We start from the raw sequence: 16,791 nt of genomic DNA on the forward strand, positions 1-16,791 counted from the left end.
CGCTGCACACGCAAGGGAGCCCCAGTCCTCTGTCAGCGTAAGGACACATGATGCAGGCCCCTTCCAGGCCCAGCCGCCCACACACCCCACCCTTTAAACCAGAATACTTCACTGCAGCAAGGAAATGCCTCCTGCTTCAGAGCCTGCAGTAGAACTTTACTCCTCATAAAACCCACAGCGTGAGAAGCTGGAGTGGGACTGACCGGTTTGCGGATGGGTGGGTGAGTGTGTGTTGGAAGATTGTGGCCCCGGGTCAGAGGGGGGCGGCAATGAAGAATCTGCCAAAAAAAGAAAAAAAGTTGCATCCGCCATCTGTGTCTCCAGCTGTCCAGCCGCCTAGTTTATAATTTTGTACTTGGCGGATGTCCTATGCGAAATACACCTCCATCGCTGCTGTGGAGTCCGCCAAGGTGACTCGGGCAAGATGGTGCTGTTTACAGCCGAAGATCCGCAGCCGTGGCCCTACGCCACACTAAGGGCCTCCTTCACGAAGGTAAAACAAGACGTTTGCTCTAAGTTTAGACCAAAAGTCAAAATTTACTACTTTTCGCTATTCACAAAGGTAAGTTATGCGTAGTTTTTTTACATACGCACTCGGGGTGCAATCTCCGCACTTGGAGCAGAGATCGGCGCAAGTGCAGGGATTCCGCCCCGAGTGCAGGGATTCCGCCCGAGTGCGGAGATTCCACTCTGGATGCAGATGTAAAGATACTACTTGTAACTTACTTTTGTGAATACAGAAAGTCATAAACCTAGGATTTTGGTCTAAGTTTATCTTTAAGAATTGGGCCCTGTGTTTGGCAGAGTTAGCACGGTGAAGGACTGCCACGTAAAGCTGGCAGACTTTCAGAAACAGATAATCTGTGTTTCCCTAGAGTGTTAAGAAACACCCCTTGCATGATAGGGAAACAACTTGTGCTCTGACAATGTACCCCCCTTTGGCAGTGCATTTTCAGTGCCGACATCAAGCATTGATAATCTCACAGTCCCATACAGGGATATTCTTATTTTCCACTAAAGAGCTCTTAAAAATTGTCTTCTCCCACGGTGGATGCTATCACTTTGATGCAAAAACCCCAACTGTCAAAGAGGCAAAACTTGAAATGTGGGGCACTCTCCGCCACCCGTGTGGTGAAGGCCTAGATTTACCACACTGGAGCAACACATGGTGCAATAAAAACTCCTCTGTGTTGGCCTGGATAACCCCATACACACAGCCTGTCTGAGCACTTCTCTCCCTCTGACACCAGAACCATCTCCCATCATGAGCTGCAAGCCAGCCGTCTGCCAGGTGCTCATTGGCAGCCATTTTTGTGTTATCATAAAATAAAAGATATAACTTTCTGGTCTCATGAAGCACCCTTAGGGTACTTTCCATATGCCTCCAACCAGGCTTGTCTGAAGTCAGTGTAAGGCTTGGGGCCAAAAGTTAATGCAGGGCCCACCGGATGCTGCTTCTGTTTTGACCGGGTGTGATAAGCAGAATCTTTTTCCAAGTATTTTTAAAAATTGTGCTTCAGGAATCTTAGGGCCTGAGTTAGAGTTTGGCAGATGGGGTTGCTCCATCACAAATGTGACGGATATCCGTCTGCTGTATTACGATCTCATTATAGCCTATGGGAATTGTACTACGGCGGACGGGATAGCGTCACGTTTGTGATGGAATAACCTGTACGCCAAACTGTAAATCAGGCCCTTAGTGTCAAGCTTCCTCACCACTGAAGACAGCAGAGCTTGATTGTAATTGAAAATGTATGAATGAATGTTGCTGAAGTGGAGCCTGGAAAGTGTGGGATCATTCCAGGTCCCATGTGAAAGCCCCTTCTTAGAGCAAGATTTGGGCAAAGGATCTGTAAGCTACACAAAGCCTCCGTACTATAGGACCTTCACAATACTTGTGTTAATTTAGGGCCCGATTACTTTTTTAGCACCGCATTTGCGTCATTTTTTTACGCAAAAGCGGCGCAAACGTACAAAATATAATTGAATTTTGTAAGTTTGCGCCGCTTTTGTGTCAAAAAATGACATAAATGCAACGCTAAAAATTTATAAATCAGGCCCTTATTGAGTGATGTCCCTACACAGAGCATACAGAGGAGTGAATAGGTGAGAATGAGTGCATGAGAAAGGGCTCCAGTCCATTCAGTGTTTGAGACAGTTTTTTTCCTGTTGATTTTGCTACACTGATGAGTTTACTCATCGGTGAATGACTTGCAACTCCTCCCAGTTCAACAAATAACATAATAGTGACCACTGAGAGCAAAAGGACCTTGTAGCTACTCCTGAGGGTGGAACTCAACCCCCAGGGGTCCTACTAAAGTGTACAACACACACACTACTTCTGATGTCTCCCTTCCTCACTCTGACTTAAAAAGGGCTCCTGCTTTTGGGAAATTTGTGATTTTTAACACTTTTGTCTGCACTTACCCAGGTTTGTTTTTTATTTGGTGTAAAACTTAAATTCTAAGGGGCAGTTTTTAGGGCGAGCCGAGGCTGTGCATGCGCTGTCTCTCGACATGCTGTATCTACTGTATGGGGCTTCAGCATGCCCCATCACTTGTGATTGGTTCTTTCATGTGCTTTTTGAATTTCCCTTGTTTTCATTGGTGAATAGGTTACATTTGTCCCTACTTTTTGTGTTTTGGTCACTCCCTGGAGACTGCCCCTATTACGTGGATCATCTCACGATCGGCCATATTCGTTAGTTTCGGCACACTACTTTTTACGTCAAGCGCAAGAGCTTTGAGCTGTTGTAAGAATTGTGGTCTATTAACCACACCCGCGTACGCTCATCACTTTCACTCGTTGGTGGGCTTGCCTTTCAAAAATATTTTGTTTTTATTAGTAAATGCTTTAAGTTTGTCCGTCCTTGGGGCGGTTTTGTTACAGCCTTCTAGACTGCCCCTGTTACATGGATAATTGCACGATTGCTGATACGTTTGACTGCGAGTGAACTTCTTTTTCTTGTTGCATCTCTCCTTCGCGCTCATGCTCATGGTAGCCATGGCGCTTTGACTCGGCTCGCTTATGTCAACTGTTTTACTTTTCATTTTCAATTTAAGCGGCAAGAAAAGTCCAGTGAGGAATTTACAATGTTAACAGCTCTAACTCGAGCAAATGCAAGACCCATTGCATTGCAAATGCTTGTTCAGTTTGCCACAGGTTCTGGCTTACAATTTTTGTATTTATTGGTGGCCTTGGCCCCAGGAGCCTACGTGCATGTATTTCTCCATGTGGGTTTCCTCACACCTCACTTGTCCCTTCAGTCTTGGCACTCAACGAGTAGGTATTTTCTACCCAAGCCAATTCTCGGCTTGTGGGGAGCACTCCATGCAATTTTTGTTACAAGTAACTTTTTACAATCTGCATTTTTTCTAATACAGCTGACCCCAGACTCGAACCTTGTTCCCCAGTTCCAAAGTCGGCAGCTCTGTATGTTACGCCACATCGCTAACTTCTTGCAAGTGCTGTATTATTTCTTTACAAATGGCCGCCGTGTTGAGCCAGAGGCTTCTGGGAGCACGAGCATGCGCAAGAGAGAAAGACTGGGGGGTGGGGTACCGGGCTAGACCTCTTAACCTACCACTTCCCAAACGGTTAGGCCGTTGAGCAATAATCTCGTGGCTGCAGACAAAAGTAAACAATTTACCAAAAGCCTTTCTTATTTTACCCCTTATCGCTGCGTTTCGACAGTCATTGTTTAATTTTATTTGTTAAGAGTTTATTTTGATGATCAGCATTTTATTTTTTTAATACAGCCGACCCCGGACTCAAACCCGGTTCCCCAGTCCCAATGTTGGCAGCTCTGCATGTTGCACCCCAACCACCCTCTACCCGTATTGCAGTGTTTTTAGACATTACTCAAACAACGTTCCAGCGCTAATGTTTTAAATCCATTAATAAGCACAAAGGTTCAAGCACACAAACTTTAAAAAATACCCAGCACAACTATTGCTGTTACACTAAATGTGACCGGTTGCTCTTCCTTGTTTGTGATGTTTGTAAACTTGCAGCTTGTGTGCTACATGGCTAAACACTTATAAGGTCCCAAAGGCAAGATCTATTGGTTATGCCAGTGCTTGTTTTACATATATTTAAGCACTAAACATACACGCACATGTGTATGTGTTTTGTAGTTTGACATTATAAGGAGACACATACATTACAACAATAAACTCATATGAAATTATTATCGTTACAGCACAAACGTGCAGTCATTCAAGGACACTTTGTCACATTTTTAAGTCCCATTGCTGTCAACGTGCAGAGATGCTGGCTTGACAGTCATAATCGAAGGTGCAGAGACACTCTAAAGAGAACCTGTTTTCTGTGTGCTTTAATATATAAAAACAGAAAACTGGGTGTCAGTCTTAAACAAAAGGAGATTAAAAGATCAGGATACCAAATGTGAAAGTTCCAGGGATCCTGGAAACTAACCACAGCAATAAAGGGTACACTGTTCCAAGTTAACAAAAAGTTCTAGGGGACCTAGTGTCTCAGGAGCAAGATCCCTCACGCATCGCAATAGATGACTGGCATCATCATCGGGAATGCTACTCGCCAGGCCGGCGCTGCAGCGCCTGACGGGCTCCCCAAATGGGGTCTCTAAGCCGTACTGCTCTTATAGTGACTGGTGGGTTCAAACTATAAAGAGAAGGATACCTTAATCCAGGCACCAGCACAAGTTGGAGAGAACAGGGAAACTTAAAATTGGTTATTCATCTAAACAAACACATCATAAATTTAATCAGTACGTACGAGATGAAGACCAAGACTAAAAACCAAGAATTAAAGTAAAAAGATTCGAGTTGTGATGCTCAATTACTCTAAAAAAACAAATACCATAAGAGGACTACAACTATTGTGGTACCTCTAATCCAGGGTCAACATGTTTCGCGTCTAGTGGTCCAGCCGGATCCATTGACGCTTGATCACGACCAAAGAGAAAATAGCAGCTTCTCCAAATAACAAAACAGAAGTTACACCCTAATTTAGGATTAAGAAATAGTCCCTTACTTTAAGTCAACTGGCTAAGTCAAAGAAAGGTCACCCATCCCCAAACTCGAGATGAGGCTTCTTGGGAAGCACATACCAAGGACTCAGGCTGACAAATTATGTTGATGGTCCTATGCCATGGACCTACCCTCCGGTCGGCGCTCCTGGAAACTAACGCCAAGGGACCAATCACTGGTGTAAACATCAACTCCTTTCCTGTAATTCAAGTACGCATGTAGATGGGTGGATGGATGGGTGGATAGATGGAAGGGTGGATGTGTGGGATGGATAGTTGGATGGATTGATAGATGGGTGGTCGGATGGATGGATGGAAGGGTGGATGGGTGGGATGGATTGATAGATGGGTGGGTGGATGGATTGGATGGGTGGATGGACGGACAGACAGAGGTGCCTGTGTGCTGTGAGTCAGCATGTGTCTGCAGACAGCTCCCCCCCATGACGGTTTCATCACCATGCTTGTGTTTATTGCTCCTGAACCCCCGAGTGAAGCGCTGAAAAGCTGCCAGCGTGAAGGAAGGAGCTGTCAGCAGTGCACAGTGACCCACACAAGCACACTCACACGAACAGACCTGTCTCCGGGTCAATCTCCTCTGGATGAGATGTTTTTTACTTGACCTGGAAGGGGGGGGGCGCTGAAGGAAGTAGGCGGGATGCAAGGGGGCGAGGTACAGAGGGGACAAGTGTTTCCTCCTCAGGACTCATTTCTGTGTGGGTGGGGCATGTTAATCCCCCGGAAGCACCCAGCTGCGTGCGTTGTCAGCGGGAAGTCCTTGTACATGTCAGGCAGATCTGAGCCTGCCCTACAGAAGGAACTCTGGCATAAAGGGTGACATTTTCTCTTAATGCCTGAACAGACAAAACCTGCCACAGACATCCACATGGACCTGGCGTTCTCTCTGCTCTCAGCCCTGGCCTCGTCTCGCCCCCATCCATACCTGGCCTCTCAAGAGCACCACTCAGCTCTCGGCTCATCCAAGGTGCCCCTCTTCCCTCCAGTGATCCCCTGGTCCCCAAAGCAAACTATTAGGGGGCCTATTTACTCAAGAGGTGGCGCAGGGTAGCAAGTGACTCTGCTGCAACGCCGTGCGCCACAGGGAAAGGGCAGAAATGCACTCTATTTACAAAATACAGTGCATGCCTGTCCTCTCCTCCTGCGCAGCACCCTTTTGGCAGCCTAGCACCGACACAGGCACCCTGGCACCATGGTGCCTGAGTTACATGGACAATCGTTTCTGTGCAGCAAGGGGCACCTTCCTGCATGAACACAATTCATAGAGGCTTTATACTCTTTCTACGAGGGCTGCAGAATGCAGCACACGAAGAAAGAGGAAAGAACAAGGAGACATAAAGATATTTCGCCTCATTGTGCCTCCCCTGGGGAGCTGTGAGGTTTTGGCGCATCCCCAGGTTTACACGTCCTTGCAAATCTGAGAATGCGTCAAAACCCATGGGTGTAGCTTGGGAAAACTCACTGCAACGCCCATGGGAAAGCCTCCCTGGCGCAGAGAAAGGCAACGCAACGACTTATGCGGCCTTGCGTTACTCCAAATCTGTGAGGCCATGAAAAGCCGCTCAAAGTGAGGCAGTGTGATTCCACCCTCTTTTTGTTCGAAAAGGCTCCCTTAAGCTAATGAACAGAGAAGCTTTGGCTGATCCACCTGCGCCTAGCGAGAGGTACAGACACCCGAGGAGACCTTGGGCAGCATTCCCAGCATCCCCCAGAGAACGTGTTGCTCGCTACTGAAGAAGGACAACTATCCTGAAACACGTGTCTAGAGACACAGCACTGGCTGCACCAATAAGGGTGAAAAACTAACGACTGTCACTAAAGTACGTATTATCACGCACCTCGATAACCATAATGCATTGGGGCGAACTGAGTAATGGGATGTGAGGCAGCGTGCTTCCACCCTCTTTTTGTCTGAAAAGCAACTCAAAGTGGCTTTGCGTGGCCTCATAGATATGGGTCTTCAGTCTGTGCAGCAGAAGCATAAAAAAATAAGGCTCAGGTGGTGCACGGAACTCGTAAATATGCCTCGAGGGGCCAGATGTAGCAAAGGTTTTTACCCATTCTGTGTCTATGGGAAAAAGTGTTTGTACATATGGCCCGAGGTCCCTTGCTTGCATAACTTCCTGTCCACTACTTTCCAGCCCACTTCCGCACTGCAGCACACAATCTTAGCACAAAGGCTGAAGCCCTAAAGTCTGAGTAAGGCTCAGGGTATCGGTTTCCAGAACCTTCTCTCTCTCTTCAAGCACTCGAGTTTGGCTCAGTACATTGGTGAAACACTCACGTGACGACCCGTGGACACTGGACCTGGCCCCAGGCACATGGCTGGTATTCCGGCTTCACAAAGCTCTCAACGCCGTCCTCCACCACACAGCTGACGGTCCGCGTCACCACATAGGCGCACCAGTTCCTGGGGACGCAAGAGGGAAGATGGGTTAGTAAACCACGTACACACAACATAGCATAGCAGCAAGGCATTCAATAACTCGGATACTAGTCCGCGGCGCCGTCTAAAGTCAGGGGCATCTCAAGCTCATCTGAGCGGTGGACTACAATGATTTTATACTAACTCACTCGCAGTTTTAAGGTATATATTTTTTTAACATTTCCGTCTGTATTTATCCATATTTATTTTTTGCCCATCTTATTAGTATATATCCATATTTATTTTGTGGTTTGCGAATAAGTGACGTCTCAAATGCTACATTTCCACGTTTATTTAACTGGTGAACATACACTCATACTTTGATGCCTGTCGCTTTCGGCAACCAAATATAGCGAAACAACGCACCCACAGGTAAATATTAGCAATTTATTACAATTACATTTTAACATGTGCCTGTACTTGAATATATCTTCAGCTGTTTTATAGCTCCCCAAGCTCTCTATCTGCTCATATGTTGTCATGAGATTCATAACAGAAAACATGGAAAGTCACTTATTAGAAGCACAATTTTCAGTATTTTTCCACTTTTAAAAACAAAAACAGGCAGGAAACAGAATGTTTTCTGTCTGTATTTACGTGTAAAAATCAGGTCTGTAGCACGCATACTGCCACTGCGTGTGCAGCAATGTATAGTCCCGTCCAGACGCTGCCCATTCAAACTCGGGCACCTCCACACGGAAACCGCTCTGCCAGTAGAACCGAACTGCTAGACATTGCTCACGTAAACATCCCGTTAAAAGTTCAGGGCAACTCTCATTTTATGGCTTTTTTCGTCACAGACACCCTTGGGCTGTAACCAAGTACAAGTACAACTTCTGGAGCACAGACAATGCAGATGTGCCTATTGCAGATGTTTGGCCCCACCCCTGTCTGATACATGTTTCTATTGAATAGACCAGAGATGTGCATCTCTTCCCAGCCACTGAGACCCTCAGCACGTCAGGCGGAGTAATCCCCACCCCCGGGTACGTGATGTAATTTGAGGTGATGACATCACATGCATACAAGAATAGGCCACATGACGTCATTGATGGTGACACCATCATCATGCTAATTAGTCGTTTTGAAACCTGAAAAAACGACCCTCATTTGGTCACAAAAAGTCCGCAAGTATGTCTTAAGTGTGACATAACCCAGTGAAAATAGGCAAATCCTCGGTGTCCTAACACCTTCCGCTCCCGCCCTTCTCGGTGCACATGCGCAGTGCTGCTAGCCTGCCTGTCCAACATAAACAGCTTATCTCTTTCACAATGAAACCACGGGTCACGGCTGGGGCTTACCCAAGCCTACCCATAAAAGCGGACGTAGGGCGCCACCTGGTGGAAGCACCACCTGACTGAACAAAATTAAAGGGCCCGAAAATATCAGCATGCTCCCCAGAAATGATCTGGGCAGTTCGTTTAGGAGGGGTGTTATTTTATATTTACTCTGCTAATTCTCTCTTTCAGGTTCGTGCTTTGTGCTAACGTAAACTGGCTGTAGAACTGTTTTATTGTGAATAATAAATAATAGGGAGGTGGCATTTGGTATAAAAGAAATGTATGACACATGTCTATACAACTCCCAGTATCCACACTGATAAGGGATACTTGTACTTTACTAAACACTAAATTGTGTGTCCAGCATCTCCACACATATGAAGAAAGACATGCACGCTGTGCTTTGGGTGTTGCACAGTAACTCCATTTTTAGGGACTCATTTACAAAAATCTGATGCATTGGCCTGATGCGTCAGATGTGTTGCACTGCCCTACGATCCCCTAACGGTGCCATGGATGTGCTTCATTTACAATACAGAGTTCCATGGCGCACGTTTTCACAGAGGCGTCAGAAATTCTGACGCATCTGTTGGCGCTAAACGCACGCGTTGCTGGACTAGCATAAAAAAAATCACACTACTCCGGCAATTTGAGGAGGCCCTCATAGAGAAAAGCTCTGCATTAATTTTATGCCTGCTCTGAGCAGGCGGTAACATTCTGATGCAATGAAGTTGCAGTCAAATGTTGTAAGTTTCACTACGTCAGTTCTGCATGGCTTTTCCGAGGGAACGCCTATCCTGCATACGTTATACCTGGTGCAGTTATAATGTGATGCGCAGCTTTACAAACTGTTGCATTGGGCCCAATGCGTGAGTTTGTAAATCCGGAGCAGTGCAGTGCACTGCTAGAGCCACCGCTGCGTCAAAAATATGATGCAACGGTGGCGCAAAGACCTTGTAAATGTGGCCCCTAGTTTGGTAACAGCACAGGTTCACCTTTCGCCCTGTATCACAGATTTGTGTGGATTGAGACTTTCATAATGCGTAAAACATTAAACCAGAAGAGAGAAACACAGCTGAATAAACTGTATAATAAAAACAGCAGTGAGTAATCTGGTCCAACCAGCCACGCGTTCTCTTTCCTGAAATCATAGGTATGTTAAGGACTTGCTGTGACACAGCTCTGCTGCCTGCAAAGCAGCAGCTGGTGGACCAGCCACCGCCCCCTGCTGGCTGAAGAGTTTAGCTGCAGTGGGCTCTGGGCGGCAGCACGAGGCCCCGCTCGCTGTGTAACATTGGACTATTATCCTTCCAGCAGATACGCCATTTTCTGCTTCTGGGTGGGGAGGAAGCTCATCTTGGTGGGACATTGAGCATCATGCGATAAAAAATATATAATATAAAATGCTGGAAAATGCAAGATACGTCAAGAACATCAGTAGGCAGTACAGAGGGTGTGCAAATATTGTCCTCAATTATTTAATTTTTTTCCTTTGTGTGGTTCTCTGGCTTAGTTACATTGAAAGTGTTGCTTTGTGTGTTACGTTCGTGGGTGTTTATGTATAGGTTTATAAAGTTCTGCAGCTTTAACTTTTCGAAGGTCGCCACAAGACAAAATGGTAGAGTCAGGTGGGAAGTGGCATGAGATCAGAGAAGCAGGGTTTGGGGGATTCGTGACCAAAAGCAAACACAACAAATCTCCCTTCACCATGTTTCTGGTCCCCAAGTTTCACTTAGAGCTCCTCAGCCTGAGAAACAGGAAGCTGTGTGCGGTTGTCTGACAGAGCTTGAGACCTGGATGGAGAGCAGCTGGCGGAAGACTAAAACTAGAAAAGCAGAAGTATCCTTCCGGGGTAATAGGTCCCCTGGATGCAAATCATCTGTTGCCAAAAGTTAATGGAGAGAATGAATTCCCAAAGGTAGATGTAAAAAGTCTGGGATTGTCATCAGAGGAGAAGGAATCAGATGGAGCAAGGACAATCTTCAATGTTACAAGTCGGGGTGGATGAAATATTCTGTTCGGCAGAGTTAGCAGAATTTAGGCAACTCCGCGTTATTCTTTAATGTGAAGTTCTGGCCAAATTCCACCAAACACCACATGGCAGAATCTTTCTCCCGCTAGGCTCCAGAATATTCATTCTGGAAAGTGCACCGAGATTTGGCATCCTCTAGTGTGATTTTCTAATGAGGCTGGTTGCAGGCATACGCGAGCTTCTGCAGTCAAGGGGCTGCTGGTTGAGTCGATTTTTTACTCGAGCATCAACAAAATCGAACTCGAATGGCTGCACGCTCTTGCTCAATGCTGGTGCCATTTTATGCTGATTTTCAGTGCTGCTAAATTTCAGCCCAGACAGTGCCAGCTGTATATTTTCTGCCCACTGACAGAATTCTGCAGAATCTCTTTCTTTGCATCTCCGCAGCTTTGTACCCACCCCTAGTCACAAGTATGGCCCAGCATGACCAGTGTCCAATCACTCAGGCCTTCCAGACTCCCACTAAAACACACTTTGTGTAAAGGCAGAGACTGGAGTGGGGTTGACCTGAAAGACAACAGGTCAACATGTGCTGCAAGGAAAATTTCATGCATATTTGTATGCATAATTTTGTAGTCATGGACAGAATGACATTGTTTCTTATTGCTAACTATATTAAATTCTTATTATGGTGTCATTTTACTCTCCTTTTGGTGGGTTACTTCATGGAAGCATTTTCATTGTTTATAATGTAATAAGTCTCAGAACCGGGTTCCCTCTCCAATCATTGAATGACTGACTGACTCTTTGTTTTTGACACTGTAAAGTGCTCCGTTGCCTTTCTGCTAGGTTCACAGTATACAAACACCACATACATTCATGCTTATGTGAATGCATTAAAAAATGAGCCATTTCATGACTCATTGAGACAATGGCTTTGTATCTACTGTGGCAAATTCATGACTGTCATTATGTGAAATGTATTGTCTTATTCATCTAGACCCAGGCAGAAGCAATTCCCTGACTTACAGAGGAAGAGGATGTAGCTCAGCGGTCAGAGCGACTTCCTCAGGAGCTGGAGACCTGGGTTCGGTCCTTGGCACTGGTGCAATGTCCTGTGATTCCGGGCAAATCACTTAAAAGTGCCTGTAGACAGTGCCTTGAGACCTTCACGGGTGATAAGCTGTGCTATATAAATCTTCATTTCATTTACATTGGAGCACACTCGTGGCTCTTACAAGAAGTTGTGACTTCACACCTCTAGTGTTCAAGCTGAGACCGGTTGGTAGATCAACGTGTTCCTGCCCCTTGAACGCATCCACTGTGCACTGTCTTTCTCTTGAAGGCCTTATATTTAGAGTTCGTAGACAACCCCCCCATTGTTCCATTTATATCAGAACTTCCCCAGTTTTAGATGGAGACTCACTTAAGAGACACAAAATCTACCCGACTCCTTTAACTACAAGTTTCCTCCCCCTTCTTTGGAAAAGTCTTAGCAAAAGAAACAACATCAGTGGCCTGGGTGTCTGCATCTCTGAATTCCTTCTAGAGCCTTTCCTTCTATTCATAGCCCATATAGTCTAGCTAGAACCAAGATAAAGCAAACTAAACACAGTGAGGGGACAACATCCCTGGAGGCAGCCATCTTTGAAAGAGGTCTGCTCCATCCATATCTCACTGCTGGTGGCCCATCATGAACCTTTGCCAGTTTTAAAAGAGGTAGAAAGAGTTGTGTTTAATTCATTCTAAGCCCATGAGTTCTACAAGGAACTGAGAAGTGGCCTCTTGGCAAGAATAGGAATTTGCCTCGTTGCAGTGGACGGTTATGGTGGCCAAATGCAGCTGCCGTTTTCACGCATTATGTCATGGAAGATCTCTTCTTTACTTTGCAAAAACAACTGGTCCCTACTCCCAACAGAAAGATGGAACCGAACCTGGGATCTCATTATTTGAATATGTGTCCCAGCTCCAAGACAGAGGACAAGAGAAGAGCAGCACAGAGATCTGATTGCCTACACTATCTACTGATGACCACCCCGGAAGGAATGATCCATTTTTGTACCGGGTACCCTCAGCGATGGGCTGGTCCTGAATGAAGTATGAAGTGATCTGGCCACTTTGGGCACCTCTACCCTCATTGGCATTGCAGTATTTTTCCAGCCCCATCTGGGTCTCAGAATGTCGAAGCGTGATGGAGCGGCTGTAAGCCGGCGTGCCAGCGACCATGGTGGCTCGCCGCAATCACTGGTTCCACAGCTGCTCTTCGACACTGCACGGCCTTGTCCCCAAGTGGAGAAGAAGACCAGACGATTTGACCTCTAATGCCTTAATGGAAACAGGTGGGTCGAGGAGCAGGTCTCTTTTGGACTGTGGAGACCCAAGGAAGTTGAATTTTGGTGAGAGCTGTGCTTGTTCCCCCATACATGGGACGTGTTGACGAAACATCACGCCACACTTGTGTGAGGTCATGTGTGAGGATGAAATAAATACCTCAGCCCGCGCTGACATGGGCTCCAGGCCATCTTTGTGGGAGCAGGTTATTAACAGCTGCCATTGCCCACAGCTTCAGACGATATCGCCTGCGTGTTTAGAACCCCATCCACAATCGCTTGCCACCAAAGGCGTACGCTCTTCCACTTTTTTCAATGCAACTTTGTAATGAATGTTACATTGTCACTAAAAAGCCATTAAAATCACACGAGCTAGCCAAAGTCAACGAGAAGGGTCAGTGTAACCGACCGCGCTGTGGTTGGATCTACAGAATTTGTTCGCGGCGGGATGCCTGCGGCGTTAGATATTACTTCCACACCCAGGAGTGTCATTGATGGAGGGCGGCCAGGTACGTTTTCTCATTGCATCTGGCCTGGTGTATCCATCTGTCGGGTCCAGTCCGTCTGCACTTTAAAGGAGCGGGCGTACGTATGAGGAGATGGCCTTCTGGGATAGGATCTCAAGGCTGCGTCTACTTGGCTAACCACTGCAGACCATCACTGCCATGGACCACAGCACAACCTACATTACAAAGCATTCCCTGTCTCTAACAAAGCCATGTTTCACTGACTTCAGAACTTGTTGTAAAGGTACAAACAGAATATTGTCAACAAGATACAAACTGAACACTGGCGAGTGGAGCTGGGATCACAACTGTACGTTTACTTTAATATTGTTCGACCACTACAAAACTTACTTAGAGGCATATAGATGGGATGTAAAGCAACATGGACATAGGTACAGTGAGTATGTTGGGATATTGCAAGGCAAGAGGTGAGTGCCATTGGTTACAAAGTTCAGTGTCATATCACACGTTTCAAGTTACATAGTTACACATTTCCCATTAGGAATAAATAAACATGCCGAGTCCCAGCACCCACAGGAAAAAGATTACAGGATGCTTCGTGACCCACCATCTGGGAGGTGAGCAGCAGCCTGGAGGACCGCAAGTGGCAGAGGGGTCATGTAGGGGTCACCGTGACTTGCAACTCGGACTCCAGTGATCACCCTCAGAAGTCCAGTCCAGTTTCTTCTGCTGCCATATGCTGATTTTTAATTAATTGCCAATATATGATATTTTAACCACCGTGTTTTCTTCAGAGTCAAACAATGTTACTTTTTATGGTGCTTTTACAGTCAAAAGCCGTGGGATATTACTTCCCCTGATGTTACCAGTTGTTCAAAGGATGCGTGATGTCACTTCCGCTTTCCCTATACTTTTCATGAGATACTTTCAGTGGTTGGTGGCCTGAATGACTGCGGCAGGGAGGGGAAACCCAACACTGAAGGATGAGTCCTTCCACGTTTTCTCTGCAGCATCTCCCAACTCAGGGTGGATGTTGGCAACAGAGATGCCACGAAGTGCTTTCTAAGCACCGCTGTTACTATCACCCTCTTTAATGATACCAAACCTATCACCCTTGGAAGGATGGAAGGCTGAGTTTGTCTTGACAGAGTTGAAATTCGTGAGCTGCGCGTCAGCCGACGACTGCATGTCTCAGAGCAAGCCTTGCACTTACCCAGCCATCCTGGAGGCTGTAAAACGTACCGCAGCTAACCTGCCACAAGCCCCGTGCTCTGAAAACCGAAGAAGGACAAAAGCACTAGAAACACTTTTGCCACTCACTGCCAATCATCTCGCAGTCATGGCTGGTGATGTCTTTCCTAAAATGGTGGACAGTCAGCTTTGAAATGGAAGCTTATCCTAGGGAACAGGAGCAGTTTGTGGTGTAAAATATTTCTTTACACATGCCCTGGAGCTTTGCTACATGCGCACGGCGTTGTAGCCTGCACATCAGTTTTTTAATGACCCTCCCTTTGGTACTGGGGGTCAGTTCTCACTGCACGGGTCTTGGGAATGCTGATCAACCAGCACTTCTGAACTTTGGCCAAAGTTCTGCCAGTTATATTTTTAAATACTTGGAGGCGGTGGGTACTTCCTTTGGCGCACTCAGAGTTGCAGTTGTCTGTCTTGGTGCCATAAAGGACCCGGTGTATGGCAGCTCTATGTTTTTCATCCAGAAAGGGTGAAACCTACTTACACATTTGTTGTACGCGTGAATGGTGTTTGCAGTCACGTTGGTCGGTTTTGCTGGGTGAGGGTTTGGTCGAAAGAGTGGCGTTGGGCCTTAGATGTTGGTGGCATGGGTGTGGTGTGGAATGCTAGCATGAGGGTACCGTGTTTGGTCTGCTGTTCATAGGGCTAGTTTTCTGGGCCTACCGCCAGGAGCAGCAGGCAGCAGTTATGGATGCTGCAGGGTGTTTTGGCTGCTAGTGACGGCTGAAGCCCAGTGTTTGTAAAATGTCACAGCATTTTGGGCTGGCCAAGGGAAGCCTGAGGAGAGTTCAGTTATTTTATTTGGGGAATTTATGAAACATACGGCTGAAGCTCAGAGCGCCATTAGCTAGGGAGAGCCCTTTTCCCCATATCAGACTCTGCAATAACTATCAGAAATTAAAGCAGATATTTAAAATGTGTCTATTTGAGTCTCCTATCTGGGGGGCATTTAACATGCGTAATTCAATTCTGTGAAATCGCCCATTCCCAGAAGACGTGCCATATTGTGAATAAGAAGAGGCGAACCCCTGGAATCTCAACCCAGGCTGGAGCCAGATGTTTGGCTCAATTTGAAGCCCTCAAGGTCAGTGGTTCACAAACTTTTGACTTCTGTGGACCCCACTTTATCACTTTATCATCACTGGAACCCAGGGACCCCCAATGCATCATTAGTGGAATTCGGGGACCCTCCACTAAGTCATTTTCTGAAAGCTGGGGACCTAACCTGTTAATATTATTTAATTTTCTAAGGAGCCACGGACCCCCTGAGGCGGCATTGCGGACCCCCAGGGGTCCCCGGACCACAGGTTGGGAACCACTGCTCTAGGTTGCTGAGCTTTCATGTGGGTTCTGTCTCCGCCAACGATCAAACCTCGTGCTCCAAGGTTTAAAGAAGCAGTGACCCTTGATGTTGGCTGAAATGGACAATGAGGAACTAGAAAACCTTGGGTCAATCCTGGGTTCCATGCTTGACAAAATTCCGTGATCATAGGCAAATATTTTACTTCACCAAACCTCCTTTTTTTCTCACATATGACAGCTCCTCCAAACACATTAGTGCAGGGTGCGTGCTGTACAAAAACTATATTATTGTTCCACCTAAAATAAAAATCTAAGCCACAAATAGGATTCACATAATGACTGACGAGTCTCAGGGGCATATTTACAAGCCCCTTGCACTGCCTTAGTGTCATTTTTTTTTACGCTAAGGTGGCCTTTTCCCCGCGCCATATTTACAAAGTGGCGCACTGCAAGCATTGCGCTACTTTGTAACCCCTTGCGCCACATTGTGCCTACGCCAGGGATAATGTATGCAAAGGGTGCGTTCCCCCGTTAGGAGGCGTGAAAAAATGACGCAGTGAAATTTACAACATTTCACTGCGTCATTTTTTGCCATCTTTTTTCAACGTCTGCTCAGAACAGGCGTTAAAGTGACGCACCGATCGAAATCAGTTGACCTACTTGTGCTTTGCTGCACTAGTGTCAACATTTTTTATGCTAGTGCAGCAAAGCGCCACAAAAGCGTAAAAAAATGTTGAC

The 16,791-nt window shown here is 46.3% G+C and overlaps 1 protein-coding gene across 1 annotated transcript in view; it reads right to left on the bottom strand.

Moving 5' to 3' along the window:
- LOC138295371 (EMILIN-1-like) overlaps nt 1–16,791 on the bottom strand; it is a 120,246-nt gene that overhangs the window by 26,525 nt on the left and 76,930 nt on the right. The window contains exon 2 of the mRNA XM_069233614.1: nt 7,311–7,436. Coding sequence (XP_069089715.1) covers nt 7,311–7,436 — 126 coding nt within the window. The remainder of the gene's footprint in view (nt 1–7,310; nt 7,437–16,791) is intronic.

This window comes from Pleurodeles waltl, chromosome 5, assembly GCF_031143425.1.
Source record: "Pleurodeles waltl isolate 20211129_DDA chromosome 5, aPleWal1.hap1.20221129, whole genome shotgun sequence".
NCBI lineage: Eukaryota > Metazoa > Chordata > Amphibia > Caudata > Salamandridae > Pleurodeles > Pleurodeles waltl.